At 43.6% G+C, this 16,493-nt stretch overlaps 1 protein-coding gene across 1 annotated transcript in view; it reads right to left on the minus strand.

Annotated features, from left to right (window-relative positions):
• Nucleotides 1–16,493, minus strand: part of ABCD2 (ATP binding cassette subfamily D member 2) — a 238,479-nt gene that overhangs the window by 59,319 nt on the left and 162,667 nt on the right. Inside the window, exons 5-6 of the mRNA XM_069229758.1 lie at nucleotides 14,271–14,365; nucleotides 8,927–9,072 (exon numbers count right to left, since the gene is read on the minus strand). Coding sequence (XP_069085859.1) covers nucleotides 8,927–9,072; nucleotides 14,271–14,365 — 241 coding nt within the window. The remainder of the gene's footprint in view (nucleotides 1–8,926; nucleotides 9,073–14,270; nucleotides 14,366–16,493) is intronic.

Below are 16,493 nucleotides of genomic sequence, written 5' to 3' on the forward strand. Positions count from 1 at the left end.
ATGTTTGTATGGGGTGAAAGGCACTGTGTATGTTGGTGGGGACGGGGGGTTCACTTCCACAGTTGTGGTAGGCTTTTTGGGTGTTGGGGTGTGGGCTGTTGTCCTGCCAGCGTACATATATATGGATCTACAGTACATTTTGAAAAGCATGCTTTACTGTTCATCCGGGGTGGGTGCGGGGGTTTGGGGATGCAAAGTTTGCGTACGTTTTCAATGGTTTGATGTTTATACTGGCAGTGCATTGTTGAGTGTGAGATCTTGGGTACAAGGCTGGAGTAGGGACCCTAGCGGGAGGGATTGCTTTTCAATCTAAACATGGGTCAACAGTTTAATATACTGACATGGAATGTTAAGGGTCTGAAAAGCTACACTACGCATTACAGGGTACACTCCTTCCTGGGGCGGCATAGGGTTCATATAGCGTGTCTTCAGGAAACTCATTTGACAGAAGAGGAATCACATAAATTGTCTAGAAAGTGGCGGGGACAGGTGTTCTCTGCATCTTTTTCCTCCTAAGCACGTGGAGTGGTGATCTGGATTGCCCCTGGGGTTCCGTTAACACATATCTATAGTGAAACAGATGTGGAAGGGAGATATATACATTTACATAGGGCGTTTGATGCAATGCCCCTTACTATTCTAAGCACTTATGCACCTAACATAGATGATCCCTCTCTTTATGACACCATACCTGAACTACTGGGGGAGGGGATGTGGCTGGGGACTATAATTGCATACTGGATTGTGAGGTGGATCGTTCTCTTCCTAATTGGGGAACAAAACCATTGATCACGGGATCTCTTACAGAGGGCTTGCATAATTTAGGGCTTTGGGATGGTTGGAGAGAACTGCATCCGAAGGCCAGGTAATACACCTGTCACTCTAAGACTCACAATACATATAGTCGGTTGGATTGTTTCCTCTTGGGCAGACTGACCTCTTCACAGGTAATGGAAGTTAAGCATTTGGGGAGGTTTTTGTCTGATCATGCACCGGTGCTGATGCATGTACTATGGAGATCTTATGCTAATGTGTCTCGTGGGTGGCGTATGCCTCTCTCATTTTTGATGGAGGCTGGCTGTCGTTAGAAAATGGCAGCGGTCCTCAAGGACTACTTGGATATCCATTGGGGTATGACTAACTCAAGGGGCATGGAATGGGTTGCCATGAAGGCGGTCCTAAGGGGAATGTGCATCGGCACGGCGTGTGGGGTGCGCAAACAAATTGAACAGGAACTCGCAGATTTGGAAAGTGCACAGCAGCAGACACCAGTAACCCCAGAGGTAGAGCAAGAGCAGCTTCGGCTGTTTCAGAAGGTCAGTGACTGCTGGGACACGCTGGATAAGGTTACCCTTAGATCGTATAGAAAGCGCCTACACAGGGAGGGAGACAAGTCTGGTAAATTGTTGCCATGTCTCCTTAAGCGTGAGGTTGACTCTCTTCCCATCCTACATATTATGAATGTGGATGGGGTACAGGTTACTAATCGCATAGACATTTTTCGGGCATTAGTGGAGCACTTGCAGGTGGTACCTAGGGCTGGTCCCCCTGTCTCGGATGTTAGATTAGGAGAGTTTTATGAAACGGATGAGCCTTCCGCAGCTACAGCCGGATTGAATTGTACCAGGCGTTTTTTCTTCTGCTAAGGGAGAGAAGGTGGCGGTGTTTGAGGAAGCTCGGGAACGGGTTATTCTTCCTGAGACCATGCCACAGGGCGTTGTCTGTTTAATGCTTAAGCCTGGGGGGGTGGATCCTGATGACCCTTCCTCATATCGCCCGCTTCCTATGCTAAATACAGATGTCAAGATTCTGTGTAAAATTTTGGCTACTCGATTGCGTGGAGTGATCCGGGGTCTAGTACACGAGGACCAATGCAGATTCATTCCCGATCGTAGTATGACTTAAAATTTGCACCGTTTGCTTCATGTTTTACATGAAACTGCAGAGGTGGGAGGCAAATTGGCATTAGTATCACTGGATATAGAGATGGCTTTTGATACTGTGGAGTGGGAGTACTTATTGGCAGTTCTGCAGGGAATGGGCTTTGGCTCTCGAATCTGCGCTTGGGTTCGTTTATTGTACACCTCTCACTCTGCACGTGTGCGGGTGAGTAGAGCACTGCACGTGTGCGGGTGACCAGAGAGCTATCGGATGTTTGGGCGCTTGGTAGGGGAACCCGGCAGGGATGCCCATTGTCACCGCTCCTCTTTGCTTTGGCGGTTGAGCCACTGGTGGCCTGGTTGCATGAGGAATTGGGGCCCTGAGGTGTTCAGGTGGGTCAGGCCACTCATATTGTCTCCCTGTATGCCGATGATGCGTTGCTGTACCTCCGTGAGCCACACATCTCAGTTCCCCTATAGTTACAATTGATGGAAGAATTTGGGGCTGTGTCGGGGCTACAGGTGAATAGGAAGAAGTTACTGCTGTTTCCTATGGGTTCGCTGTGTGATGCCCCACAGGAAGCTTTGCCTGAGGTTGGGCTCAAGTGGGAACTTGAAAGTTTTAGTTATTTGGGCATATGGGTTACACATACGGCAATGACACATCTGATGCATAATGTTGAACGGGTGGTGAGGGGGTTGGAGCACTCCATTTCATTCTGGAATAAGCTGCCTCTGTCCGTGATGGGAAGGGCGGCTGTGGCCAAGATGATGTTCTTGCCGCGGTGTCTTTACCTGGTCCAGAATTCCTTGTTTCCATTGACTGGCTCAGCTTTTTAATCGTCTAGATAGCTTGTTGATCTCCTTGGTTTGGGCTGGCTGCCGTAGCAGGGTGGCGTTGTCCATGTTACAAAGGGATATGGAAGATGGAGGCTTGGCACTCCCTAATATTAGATTCTATTATTATGCGGCTCATTTACAATATGCTGCTAAGTGGATGACGCAGACGGATAATTGGGAGAAGCGGCTATTTGCGGGCATGTTGGGAGATGAGGCACTGGTGCACGCATTAATGTCAGGGGGTAGGTCGATGACTCCTGTCCCCTACCTGGTCAAGAATACAGCTGGGATCCGGGAACAGGCGGTTAAGAGGATACTCCGACGTGCTCCCTTTGATAGGGAACTGAAGATTTGGAGACTAGCTCCCTTTCAGGATATGGATACATTCATGTCAATGGAGGCATGGAGAATGGGTGGATGCTTGCTGTCTGGGGCTCTATATCCCAATGGTGAGTTTATTTCCTTTAAGGAGGTGTGTAATACATTTGGACTGAGCGCTGGCCAGTTCTTGCAATATGCCAAGATTGAGTGTGGCTTGACAGGTCTGTCCTGGGTTTCCAGTGGCCCCAGTGGCATCAAAGATATTGCACGGGTTAATCAATTGGGGAGATGATTCCCACTTGGTGACTCTGTTTTATAGAGTGCTGCATGGGTATAGTGTGGGGGTAGAGTGTGCAGGGCGCAGAGCCTGGGACCGAGAGCTGGAGAACCCCATAGAAGATGTGGACTGGAATTTGGTTCTATTGCTGGTACGCACGGTCTTGTGTAACCATAGATTTAAGTTACTGCACTTTAATTTTGTCCATTGTGTATACATCATACCTGCTCGACTTAATAAGATGGACTCTACAAGGGAGGGAGGGTGTCCTAGATGTGGGGAGAAGGGTGCTTCTTTTCTTCACTTGGCCAGGACCTGTAGGGAGGTACAGCAATTTTGGTGGGTGGTGGTTCGGATGTTGGACGGGGTCACTGGTCTGGGGCTCGAGGCGACGCCATCGGCTTGCCTCCTGGGTACAATACAGAGACCTCGGGATAGGCACGTCCCTTACAGATTCACGCAGCTTGCTCTTGTGTTGGCTATGCGAAGGGTGACTATGGGTTGGATGGGTACACAAAGTCCATCTCCATCTCACTGGTCCCGTGATGTTTTGGAATGGGGTATAGCCAAAGAACAAAAATATGAGACTCACACGCAGGGAAGAAGGGGCATTGGTGGATATAAGGGCCTGGAGTGCACTGTTAGAACGCTTTACGGGGGCCCAGGAGTCCAGGTCTGATTGGAGCACAGATGAGGATCCTTGATCATGGCATGTTATACTATGCGTATAAGTGACAACCAGCTGTGGTAAAAGAGCCACACTGTAAATGAGGTGAATGAACAATTTGGTTACATATGAGGTCCTGGGGGAGAGAAGAGGGGTGGTTATGGATGGTCTGCTTGGAGATGTCCCATGTTTCTGCCTACAGGTATCATCAGCCTCCGACCGGGAGAACAATGGACATTAAGATATCTCATATGAAAATGCACTGTCTGTTTTATTTTTTATTTTGGTTGTTTATGATAAACTCAATAAAACAGAGTTTTTAAAAAAAATACTGAAATAAAAATAAAGACAACGACAAAGCCAACCACAACTTTTTCCCTGTTTAATCGGTAAAAACAACTATCCTTTTGACTTCTGCTGTCCCCAAAAGAATCAGTGCTGGAAGCCAGGAAACCCCACCTAAGAAATGTCTATAATTTGACCCTCGGAACAGTTTACAAAACTACAAACAAATTTACCCATCGAACAAATACACAAATTTAGGAATATTTTACTTAATTCACAAACAAAAAAAAACAACTTTCTTTTATATTTAGTGAAGTACGGACTCCCTGATTAGGCTTTGCGAACTCCCAGGGGTCCCCGGACCACAGATAAAGAACCATTGCACTATACAGTATAATGAATCTAGTGATGTGATTGAGCACACTAATGCTTGGGATGTGTGCTAAAATCCTTGCAGGCTTTGTGTACCTCCGCTCCAATAACATTTGTTAGGATTAGTCACCATTTCATATTTTCTTCACAAAACTGATAGCCTGTCCCTTCTCATCATTGTCCTAATTGTCCAAAGTGAAACATTTGGGTATACATATAGAGCACTGGGGTCAGAAAGGCAGTTAAGGCACTAGTAGTGGGGAAGTAGTACTCATAGTGGACTTTTAATCAAAATACAATGCAAGTATATGAGAAAAAAATAGAATACGTTTTCAGTTTTAAAAAAACAAATTTAGGTCTATGCAACAACATTCTCCTAATTCATATTAGCCATTTTGCTGGCAAAATATAAAATAATATATTTTGTGGGTTTTCCCAGAGAATCAGAATAGGACATTTCTTTTCTTCAAAATCTTATATATGTTTTAATGTAATGACACCAAAACAACATGCATAAGATACAGTATATTTCCAAAATACACCCATAACACTTTCCTTTTATCATTTTATTTAGTTTGTAGTTTTACCAAAAGACATCCTTTACTGGTATACAATAAGTTGTTATAGTCAGAGGATTAAAGATGCTAGACATTTTGGCCTTGATAACTTAGACATCCCAGTAAACACGTTGACAATTTGACACTGTCTTCATGTAGCAGTGCACATGTTCTTGGACTATAGCAACCATTTTTGGGGGATTGATGGAGGAACCAATGACAGGAGTGAGGAGTACAGGAGCTGGTAATGGTGTTGGATCAGACCTTAAGCTGGTTGTTGACATTTTGAAGAGAAGGCTCTTTGCCCCTTGCCGAAGAAGTGGAAAGCCAAGTTTTCAGCCCTTTTTGTGAGGGGGAATTGAAGTTATTTTCAAAAAATGCCACTTGGCTGTTGCATTTTAATGTGTGGACTAGGTAAAGGGTTATTTGTAAAAGCAATGATTTGTGGAAGGTGCTCATCAGATCAGAATATTCCTGACTTCAACAAAAAAATTTATCAGCATTTGTAGAAATAAGGTCAAAGCAAACTGACAGTTTTTCATACATGTGGGTAGTGACGGTCATTAGTAACCTGGATCTGATGTGTACATAATCACCATAAGGTGGAGAATGTAGCATCAGGAGTGAACTACAGTACATGGCAAAAGTAGAAGTGAGTAAGGTGTCAAATTAACTCAGTCTTCTGGCAAGCCAACTTGTGAAACATGTAATAGAATTCCAAACAACAAAAATATAGAAACATAAAATATTGCACACTTGAGAAAATACAGTTCCATCACATTGATCAATAACCCAGGTTTAGCCTTATAGACATACCAGATTCCAGCTAACAATAATAGAGAGGTATAAAAGATGATAAGGGAACAAAGCATCGAAATAGCTATAAAGTGTTCAACTTTTCTTACCCACAATCCAAGTTAGAGCTGCAAATTTGCAAATTCACAAATTTGTAGATTTGGAAGGGGAAATGAACAATATGACTCGTCTTATCAAACATTATGCACAGAACGATGACTATAGCAGGTCGTGGTTTGAAATTCCCGAGCCGGCAGAGGGGAGCATTCTCTGTGATTGGAGAGAGTTGCAGAAAGGGTTTCCAAATTTCATCAGGTAGAACTAATTCGGCATTCATTATATAAATGATACGTTCACAAGATGCAAGTCTTGTCATATCGATCCGCTTCCCTCCACTGACACTGAATACAGATTTTGGCATTAGCCAATGATGTAGCCATCCATCTCTGTTTATGATTTGCCGTATCAGCAATATCGGACATATTCATGAAGTATAGCCAGTTGTATAGAGGGGTGAATGCAAGACCATTAATATATGAAATTACCGGCTCTACTGAGATCCATCATGACATTACAACAGACCCCTGCCACAATATACAAATCAAATCACACCTAGACTGCCTACATTCTCAAAACTCTATGTGGGAAAGAATCCCTGCTTTCTCTAGTTTGAGAAGGGACCAGTACTGGTTGGGAGTATATTCTAGAAAGAAAGAAATATCTAACCTAGTACTCTTAAGGGTTTGTTATGTGAGGTGAGAAGCGTCTTCCAGTCCTCCTCAGTTCAATCATAGCTCTGATTTTATAGGCAGTAGATTTTCAAAGCTAATGCAGTAGTTTTGGAATAAATCTTGTCCACGAGAACTCCGTACAAGTCTGATATTTCTCCCTTATGTTCCTCCCATCTGTCGGCATAGTTCTATACTCTACACTATACTTTGTGACAGCTAGTGGTTCTTTAGTCAGTTGACTTCTAAGACAATGCACCTGTTGATTGTACTGCCAATAGAAGAAATTAGAGGGAATGATTGCTACAGATATGGGTTTGTTCAGAGAAAAAATTGCTATTGAAGCAAAACAAACATTTTGTCCTTCTCTGAAGCCATGGATGGGTAATGTTGAAAACTGAAATGGAAGCAGTAAATTCGCTAAGAACATTATTGTCTTATTTTGAGAAAAAGTCTATTGGGATTCCACATATTGGACCATATTCACTATTAACTTTTTTCATATTCACCAACACACCCAGGAGTACACCTGGTTAGAATTATGTCTGCGCTCGGCTCAAGTTTCAAGGTCTACCACTAGGGACACCATGTGACATGTCCCATGTACTCCTATATTCACAGTGTGGATTTTTGCATAGCACAGAATTAGGCATAGAGGGTTAATGAACCATCTGTACAAAAACTGCACACTTTTTTCTCTGTGTAAAAGCAGTTTCTAGGCAGAACAAGCTTTTTCACTACAAGGCTATCATAAATCTCTGACTATTTTCAGAGTGGAAAGGGAACAATCGAAGTTTGGAAATGCACATAAATGGTCATGTTTGTGTGTGTTCCAAGTTTCAAATGCACACTGCATCTTGAAGCGCCCACTTCCAGCCCCTTGAGTGATATTTACTACTGTGGACAGTTACACTAACATGGTACAGAAATATGCTGTAATAATTGCATTTATGTCTACCAGGAATTCCTTAGAGTCTTTTTGGCAAAAATAAAAAAGGTATTTTTCACTGGATGAAAATATTGTTGTGCACAGGTACATTTAATGAGGGACGGTATTGCAGCTAGGAGTGGGCGATAAATTCTGTTCCACCGGTGGAGTTGGCAACATTTCTGGCCAAATTCTGCCAACCACTGGGTAGTGAAGTTTTTTCACACGCGGCTTGCTAATGGTAAGTTGGCGAGTGTGAGCAGGAATTCGCATCCTCTAGTGCAATTTTTGGGTGCTAGGAGGGCAAACGGTGAGATTTTCTCACCGTGAACAGTTGTAGGTGGTCGTGATTGTTCACGGTGAGAAAGCTGCCCCTCAAGTCGAAAATCTACTCAAGCGGCAGAAAAATCAACTCAAGCAGCAACATCCGCTGAAGTGGCCTGTTAGGTCTAGAATGGGTATTTAGGCTCCTTTGCTCAGGATGAGGGACACCACTCAAACCAAAGCCTATGACATCCCTAAATTATCTTGCTTGAAACTGCATGTCGCTTCACATCCCATGTCCCCAACTTAGTGGAACACAGTGGGTTCACTCAAGGTGGGTGCATTATTCCATGCTTTCTCTCTTCCACCTCTAAGTGCAGGAACATGCACACAAATCAGGTGATTGAACATCCCATGATTTATTCATGTGTGCTTGAATTGGAGTCAATCAAATTGGCCAAAAAAAAACATACAGAAAAGCCGATAGCTTGTTGCTACATACCAAGGTCAGACTGGAGTCCTCAACGGTTTTAATGTTCTCTCTTTAAGCAAAACATTTAGCCTGCCCTTAGTACTATTTACCGAGCAGAATCAGAGAAATTGAGCTGCTTTTGGCCCCCAAGTCCTTTAGAACATTCTGAAGCGATGCTATAAAACTTTACGAACTTGGGTATTGATTTAGAGTTTGGCAGGTGAATGCTCCACCAACAAACGTGATTAGATATCCCGCTTGCGTTATTACTACAGAATATAATGCACTTGTAATAAGGCAGAGAGGATATCCGTCATATCTGTGTTTGAGTAGTTCATCCACCAACCTCCAACTCAGACCTTTTGCTGCTGTAACAGCTCTCTCTACTGCAATGTGTTAGAAATCCCAAAAACTTAGAATCTAGGTGTTAAGATCACATGAGTACCAGACTCGAAACTGAAGACTTTACGCAACAAAGGTTAGAAAAGGTAGTTTGGCTGTTACACAGCAAAGAATGAAATAGAAATGGAAAATACATACCTCTGGGGGATGTAGAACATGTGCTGTGGAGGTGGTTTGTAAAGGACACCTTCATATACTGGCCATAGACCACTTAAAATTCTAAAGAGAGAACTTTTTCCACAGCCATTTGGACCAGTTATTAGGAGATGCATTCCTTCCTCTACCTAAAATAGCAATTCAAACAAATCTTCGTTAGATTTTTTCCATATGTGCAACAATGAAATCCATGAAAAAGAACCATGATCAATACATGAATAGCATTATTACAGAATATGTATAGCGTATTTGAAGGTGTGCAAAGGTACAAACGTTTCTGCCATGTAACTTTGGGATTTAAAAAAAAAATGTTTTCTTGATTAACTCATTAAGTTTGCAAACTTTAAAGCAAAGGGGAAAACTTCTGATAAATTCACGTTTGTGGAAAAAACATTTTCAGCTAGAGAATTTTCTCACAAAAGTGTATTTGATCTATTTGAAATAAGTCTTTCACCAAATGTGAAAAACGTCTCCTAAATGATAGCTGGGCAAAGTTAGGAGAATTGACAAACTTCATTAACTGAGCAAAGTGTGAAGCATGCCAACTTTGCCCAACTTGGGTTTCGGAACAGAAAAGACCTCTGCATGGTAATGGGAGTGCTCAACTGTACCGGTGTCTGGATCCCTAATGTTGATTTTTGTTGTTGAAGGCAAACACAGATCACGCATGTGCGCCATGACATATGCCTGTTTCACAGACTGTGGTGTTGTTCGACTTGGAAAGACTCCCAACATGCTACCATCATAGTGGTGGAAGGCTACTATCTTCACTAGGAGTTAAGCAGGAGTGCCATGGCAGCACATATTGTGTAGTGATCAGTAAGAGTGAACAGGTCCCTCTTAACCTGTGTCAGTGGAGTGAGGTGTACAGACTCACTCAGTTTAAAGTTCTGCTGCTGTGTGCTTAACTCATCCTTGGTCTACATTGGTTTGCTGTTGTGGTGTACCTGCGCTGGGTGAATGTGTGTCTGGGAAGGGTGCAATACCCGGGTAATGAAGTACTATACAGTGTGTGCATGGTGGGTGCTTGTGCTGAGTGAATGTGTTTCCATGAGTAGTACAATGCATGGACGATGCATGCATGGTAAATTAATGTGCTGGATGTATGTATGAGTGGTACAGTACACAAAGGATGCAATGTTGTGCAGTGTATGTTGTATAACTGCACCTCATGTATGTGTGACTGTGGATTGTACAATACATGGATGCTGTGGGCTCCATTTTGGGAGATTCTAGCCCCAATGATGAAACATGGAGAGGAAGTAGAGAAACCCCACAGGCAAATTTGTATATTTCTGCATTACAAAAAGCTGGGTGGGACACACAGGGCCTGATTCTAACTTTGGAGGACGGTGTTAAACCGTCCCAAAAGTGGCGGATATACCACCTACCGTATTACGAGTTCCATAGGATATAATGGACTCGTAATACGGTAGGTGGTATATCCGCCACTTTTGGGACGGTTTAACACCGTCCTCCAAAGTTAGAATCAGGCCCACAGTGGTGTGGGAGAGCCAGGCTTCCTCTATTTACTAAAAAGGGTGCTCTTTGATTCAATGAGAGGCCACAAGGAAGGAGCCTGGGCATCTCAGAAAGGAGATGGTGCTGATGAGAATATCATGAGGAGTAGGGCTGGGTCCCTGGACTAACCTTTTGATACACATATTACTGTGGCTGACATTGAGTTGTGAACTCTACTCTCTCCCATGGCCTGTGTTGTGGGGCTTTGAAGTTTGTCCTGCTGTTTTCAAAGGAAGAGAGAGTGGACACTTCAAAGAAAGCATATCCCCTCAAATAAAAGTTCAAAGACTCAGACCCTAAATCACATTTGCTGTCTGAAAATGGACTATATGAAGGAGTAGGAGGCCGCAAAAAATGGTAATCTACCAAGCAGCCAGACGGGCTATGTGAAGAGGCGAAGCTCTGCAAAATGTCTTCCTGTGACCAGGACGGGGGCCAAGGCCTGCTAGTTGAGGGGACATCACCCAAGGAATACAGGACCACCTGCTCGAGAACCTGGAGCACCAGCGCCTGCCTGCTTGCCAAGATCAGTGTGATCAGGAAGAGGAGATCATTGGAGGGAACAAGGTCCAGTGGGAAGCCTTGCCGAGAGGACTCCCTTTGTGAGGTGGGAAGAGACAGCTGCTGCACTGATTGGGTTGTTGCCCATTTGCAAGACAATGCCAGCAGCCCATGTATGCCAGAGAAGGGCTGCTACCAAGTGAGCCGTGTGTTGCATTGCCCCAGTTGGGCCTGAGCATGTGCGTGGTGCTGAGTCTGCGACCACATCTGCTAGGAGGGGCTGCACTGAAATGACTGCCATGCTGTGAGGCCTTGTGCAGTAGCAGGCCACGACCTAATATTTCAGGGGGGGCCGCTACGAATGACTCCACTGTGCTGATCGAGTGGGACACTTTTAATTGTAAAGATATGGTGACCCTGTATACCAGAGGGGTGTCACTGGGAGGATCAAGAACTGCAACCTGATCTGCCAGAGAAGTATGAATGCCGAGGGAGCACCTGACCACCATCACCCAGGCAAGGAACATCATGGTCAGGATGATCCTAACAATCCCCACTGGGATACAGATCAAATAATTGCCCTTAGGAGGAAACAAAAAACCTCCGGTCACTTCAGGAGAGCAACCACGTGTGCGGAACTCTGCACCTACTCCATACAGTTCATCGGGTCCACATGCAGCGAACTCACCAGAACTCAACTGCTGCCGCTCCAGGCGCCTGTTTTCAGGCACGTTTAGGAAGTCCAGGCGCTTCACTCCTGCTGATGGGGGTAAGACAGATTTTGGGCCTGTCTGCCACAGGGAATTTGCTGCTAAATAGCCCTGCAGTGCTGGAACACTATTGACTTTAAATTAGAAAGGAAATTGACTCTTGAGACTCAGACAACTAGTAGGGCATAGGTTGGATGGTACTTATAGTGAATCTGGAATAAACACTATAGAATGAGGAAGGAGTGGGACAGGGAATGTGCGTGGACATTCTAAAGGCCAGACCTCGGGTGGGGCTGTGTGATTGTGAATATCGTATTTTTCCTTTGTATTGGTTAGCAATAGACGTAAAATACTTCTCCTTTTTCATAAAAGTGAGGATTTGCCTGGGCAGAGACTTTCAGCTGCATTTTGAGTTGTGAGCCCGTGTTCACTATCCTGTATCCACCTCCTTCTCGAGGGATCCTTGGACTGCTCAATCACATTACTACTGAGAGTCAAGTGCAGAAGGGATACTTGGCCCAGTAGCTCAGGATTCATAGTAGGCTGGGCACCCGGGACATCAGGAGTAAAAGGCCTCAACCCTGAAATGTGGGCACAATAGCCCCAGTGTGCCCTGTGGCTCTTTGAAAAGTTTTTTTTTTAATTGGTGGCAAGTTGAGGGGTACCTAACATTTAGGAGCCTGGATGCAGGTGTGGCATTGGCCATTTTTTTTCATTGTGTGCAAATAGTACAATAGGTCCGGGTTTTCTGTGCACAGAGGTGACACACATAGACAGTGGAAAAAAACACAGGGTTGGGAATAGACCACAGTACCTTGCCCATTGATCAGATGAAGGATTTATGTAGGGGCAGTGCATGGAGGATTCCCAGGAGTAGGGACAAAGAGGTCCTTGCTAATTTCATTAGGGACCACTTTTGTGATACTGGATGAAAGGGATGAAGCTGTATTTGACTCTGAGGAAGGAACCATGATAGGATCCCAGAAAGAGAGAGCCGTGGATCAGGCTCTATGATCCCTTTTACACACATCTATCCCTCACACATGGTGAGTGTGTCCCCTAATGCATTTTACAGCTTTCACCAAGACATTCACCATCTTAGGTTTTTGAATATCTCAGTTGTGTACACCACGTCAAATTTTCTAGGGTACCCCTGTCACCAATTCCAGAAGTAGATCCATAGCAGAGACCATGAATTTGCAGTTGAAATTTTAAAAAGCTAAGGCTGAGCAAGATGAGAAAGCCAGACAGTTCCAGAGGGAGAAGCTGAGACTAGAGGAGTGGAGGCGGGAGAGACAGGGAGAATGGGCCAGGGAAGAGAAATTGCAAGAGAGGAAGGAGAAACAGGAAGAAAGAAAGGAGAAACAGAGATTAGGAGGAAACCGAAAGAAAAGGAAAGAGTGCTGGAGAGGGATAGGATTGCTTTTGAGGGAGAGAAACGTAGGACGGCAGCAATGACTACTCAATCCATGATACGTAACTGTAAATCCAAGTCGGCCAGGTTGTGGTCAGGGTTCCAAAAGATCTTGTGCATGTGGATGTGGAAGGTCAGGATATTTTGGAATGGTTTGTGACTCTTGAAGCTGCTCTTTGAAGGCGCAGACCAAAATGAGGAAGCAGCATTAATGGAACGCATGTCATTGGAAGAGACAGCCATCAATGGGAGAATGCCTGTGGCAAACTAGATGTTCTATGAGTGCCTGAAGGAAGTTCTGCTTAGGCAGGTTTGGGCTGAAGACAGCTTAGTACCTTGAGAGATTCTGGGTCTGCAAGAGAGGGGATGGTGCTCAGTTTGAACCTTGGATTGATGGTGTATTGCGTGACTGGAATGAGTGTGTAAGACAGATGGTGGCCAAGGACTTCGAGCTTCTTAACTAGTGCTACAGTACATAAACAATAAAGTGCTGAGCAGTCTCTACAGGCTGTTTTCATACACTGTGTGTATGTGTGCCTGAGGGTGGTACAATACATGAATGGCCCTGGGTTTCATTGTTGGGAGACCCAGGCCTTCATGGTGAAACATGGAAAGGGCGTGTAACCTTCCACAGGAGTGAGGCACAGGTCCCGGCCACAGGCTAGACCCTGTGCCCAACCCAACCCCCCCCTCCCTCTGCTTCCCCACCCCACCCCCTCATTGTGCACAGCCAATACAGTTATGTCTAACTGGAGAACAGATAGATAGATAGATAGATAGATAGATAGATAGATAGATAGATAGATAGATAGATAGATAGATAGATAGATAGATACAAGTGTCTGATTTTGTTGCACTGTTAATTTTCCCGGAAATTCGTACCCTCGCAAACAAGCAGACAGATCGAAAGACCAATAGATAGTTTGCCCGGCGGGCAACAAACATCCAGAGAGGAAGACAGGTAGGAAGACAGATTCATAGAAAGATGGATTGATAGATTCACAGATAGGGTTCAAAGACAGGTACGTAAGGCTCTAGATAGACAATGTAGATAGATAGATAGATAGATAGATAGATAGATAGATAGATAGATAGATAGATAGATAGATAGATAGATAGATAGATAGATAGATAGATAGATGGATTAGACAGTTATGTGGAAGAATCAAAAACCTCATACCTTAATATTTAGACTGGACACCACTACATCTCCATTGGGGGTAATGATGGGTACATTTTCACAAACGATTCCATGCTCAACATCAATAACATTTCCTAAAGATGATGCAAAATGAACAAATTTATGGTTAAGGCCACAACTGTGGAACATAAACAAAAAAAGTTTTTAACACAATGCACACTCGGGATCAGACTGGCAAAGTGGGCAGTTAGCCATTGGCTGATGGGCCGGTGCCTGGGTGCCAAAGGTGGGCCATCTTTTTTTGGCTGTATTTGGGCCATCTTTAACTTAGCCCTTGGGAGCCAATCTGAGATTGAGAACATAGAAGCAGTGTCCTTCCCCTACTCCTCAACTGCCAGGCCATCACAGTGTGGTCATAATGGATAGGAGAGGGAGGTGTATGCACTGTGGGGGCAGGTGTTGCTCTGGACATTGGGTCATTCTTACCTCAACCCCTTTGAGGCTGACGGTGGAACGGCCCAGCACAGAAGCACTGTCTTTGTCTGCAAAGGCTGTCAGGCCTCACTTGGAGGCCAGGTCAGATATTGTGGCCACTAGGCCATTTTCAATTTGGTTGGCCTACCCAAATTTCAAAGATTTGTCTTTTGTGTAGCCACAATTTTGAATCATCATGTTAGCACTGAGGGTAATGTGCCTGCTGCACTGTACAATATATAACTTGCGGATCACGGATTTGTATTTTATGTAAATAGGCCAGTGGAGACCATTTTCTTACATTCAGTTACAATCATTCCACTGTAGCACATTGAGCTATGAACGAGCTTCAAGGAGCTCCATGCAAACTGCAAGACATCAGAAAATAATCATGTTGTTTTTTTCACATCCTTTCTTCATTTGAAAAATATTTTTTAAAGTAATAAAGTCATATTTGCACAAACCACCCCAATCACTGCATTACATTTTAAATCATAGTTGTGTTTCTCCGCATAAAGCCCTCAACATAGAATGCACACCAGTACAGGAGATATGTCACTCCTACACCATGAAACTTTCATTGTCTTGTGTAACATTTTCTATACATTGTTTTACACACTTCAAGATAAGAATCATTGTTTCTGTGATCCAGCTGGATCCCTACTCACTTCCTGCAGTCTATCCATCTCCATATTTTATTGACCTTTGAAACCATGGAGGGCTGCATGTACCTGTCAAGATTTGAATCTGTGACCACAAGGTCAAACACAGATTCCTGCAGTGGATGTGTCACCCACTGCACCAACAGACACAGCTCCTCATCACGATACTCTTTCTGGGCTGTGAAGAGGTCATTAAAGCAGAGTCTTTGTTGGCGTGTCTAACCTTCTTTGGGTGCTTATCTTTAGTTTATAAGGGAACGCTTTAGAGGTTCGATGGACCTTTTGACTACATTTAAGATGTTCACACCGTAAGTCCAAACATGTCATAAATATCATCAAACAGACAATAAAACTCTTTGGAGTCAGTGACTTTCAGACACCAAGACCCATTTAGTCATGAATAACCACACCTTTAGTATAAGTTAGAAAACTTACTTCCCTAGATTAACAATGCTCGCTGACATTATCACGTAAATTAGTCCCAAAACCACATGGTATATATATATATATATATATATATATATATATATATATATATATATATATATATATATAAAAACAACACTGGTTGACCAAATCTTCTAAAGAATCTCAACTTGATTAAAGCATTAATAATTAACCCCTCTAAACCCAAAGTACAAATCAACAATAATAGTAATTGCGCAATAGAAATGACATACATTTGAAGTTCAGCAATTGAGTAACGTCAATAACAGATTAGTTTGATGGAAGCAAGCTCACTATCTTCAGATTAAAATCTGCATGCATAAATTTGGAAAATATATAACTATGGCTCTATAAAAAAGCAGCAATTGGTACCTAGAAACAAAAGACAAATTAACAAACATTCGCATTTGTTATACCTCTCCTCATAGATCAGCAAGATGTAATTATCTCCGTCAGATGGACATCAGTTTGATCAGCAACAGGACAGTGAAAGGGAAATGGTTCAGAATCGGGGACACTAAGCTCTCCGAACCATAAGAAAGCAATGTCTAAGGAAAAGCAGCATTCAGAATCAGAAATCTAAGCGAATTAAAGTTAAAGATCAAAGTTTTCCAAGTAAGAAAAGCAAAGGCCAGTACACCTCATCAGTAGTGTAAGAATGAATAAATACTCACACCGC

Source organism: Pleurodeles waltl, chromosome 4_1 (genome assembly GCF_031143425.1).
Source record: "Pleurodeles waltl isolate 20211129_DDA chromosome 4_1, aPleWal1.hap1.20221129, whole genome shotgun sequence".
In the NCBI taxonomy this organism is placed as follows: Eukaryota; Metazoa; Chordata; class Amphibia; order Caudata; family Salamandridae; genus Pleurodeles; species Pleurodeles waltl.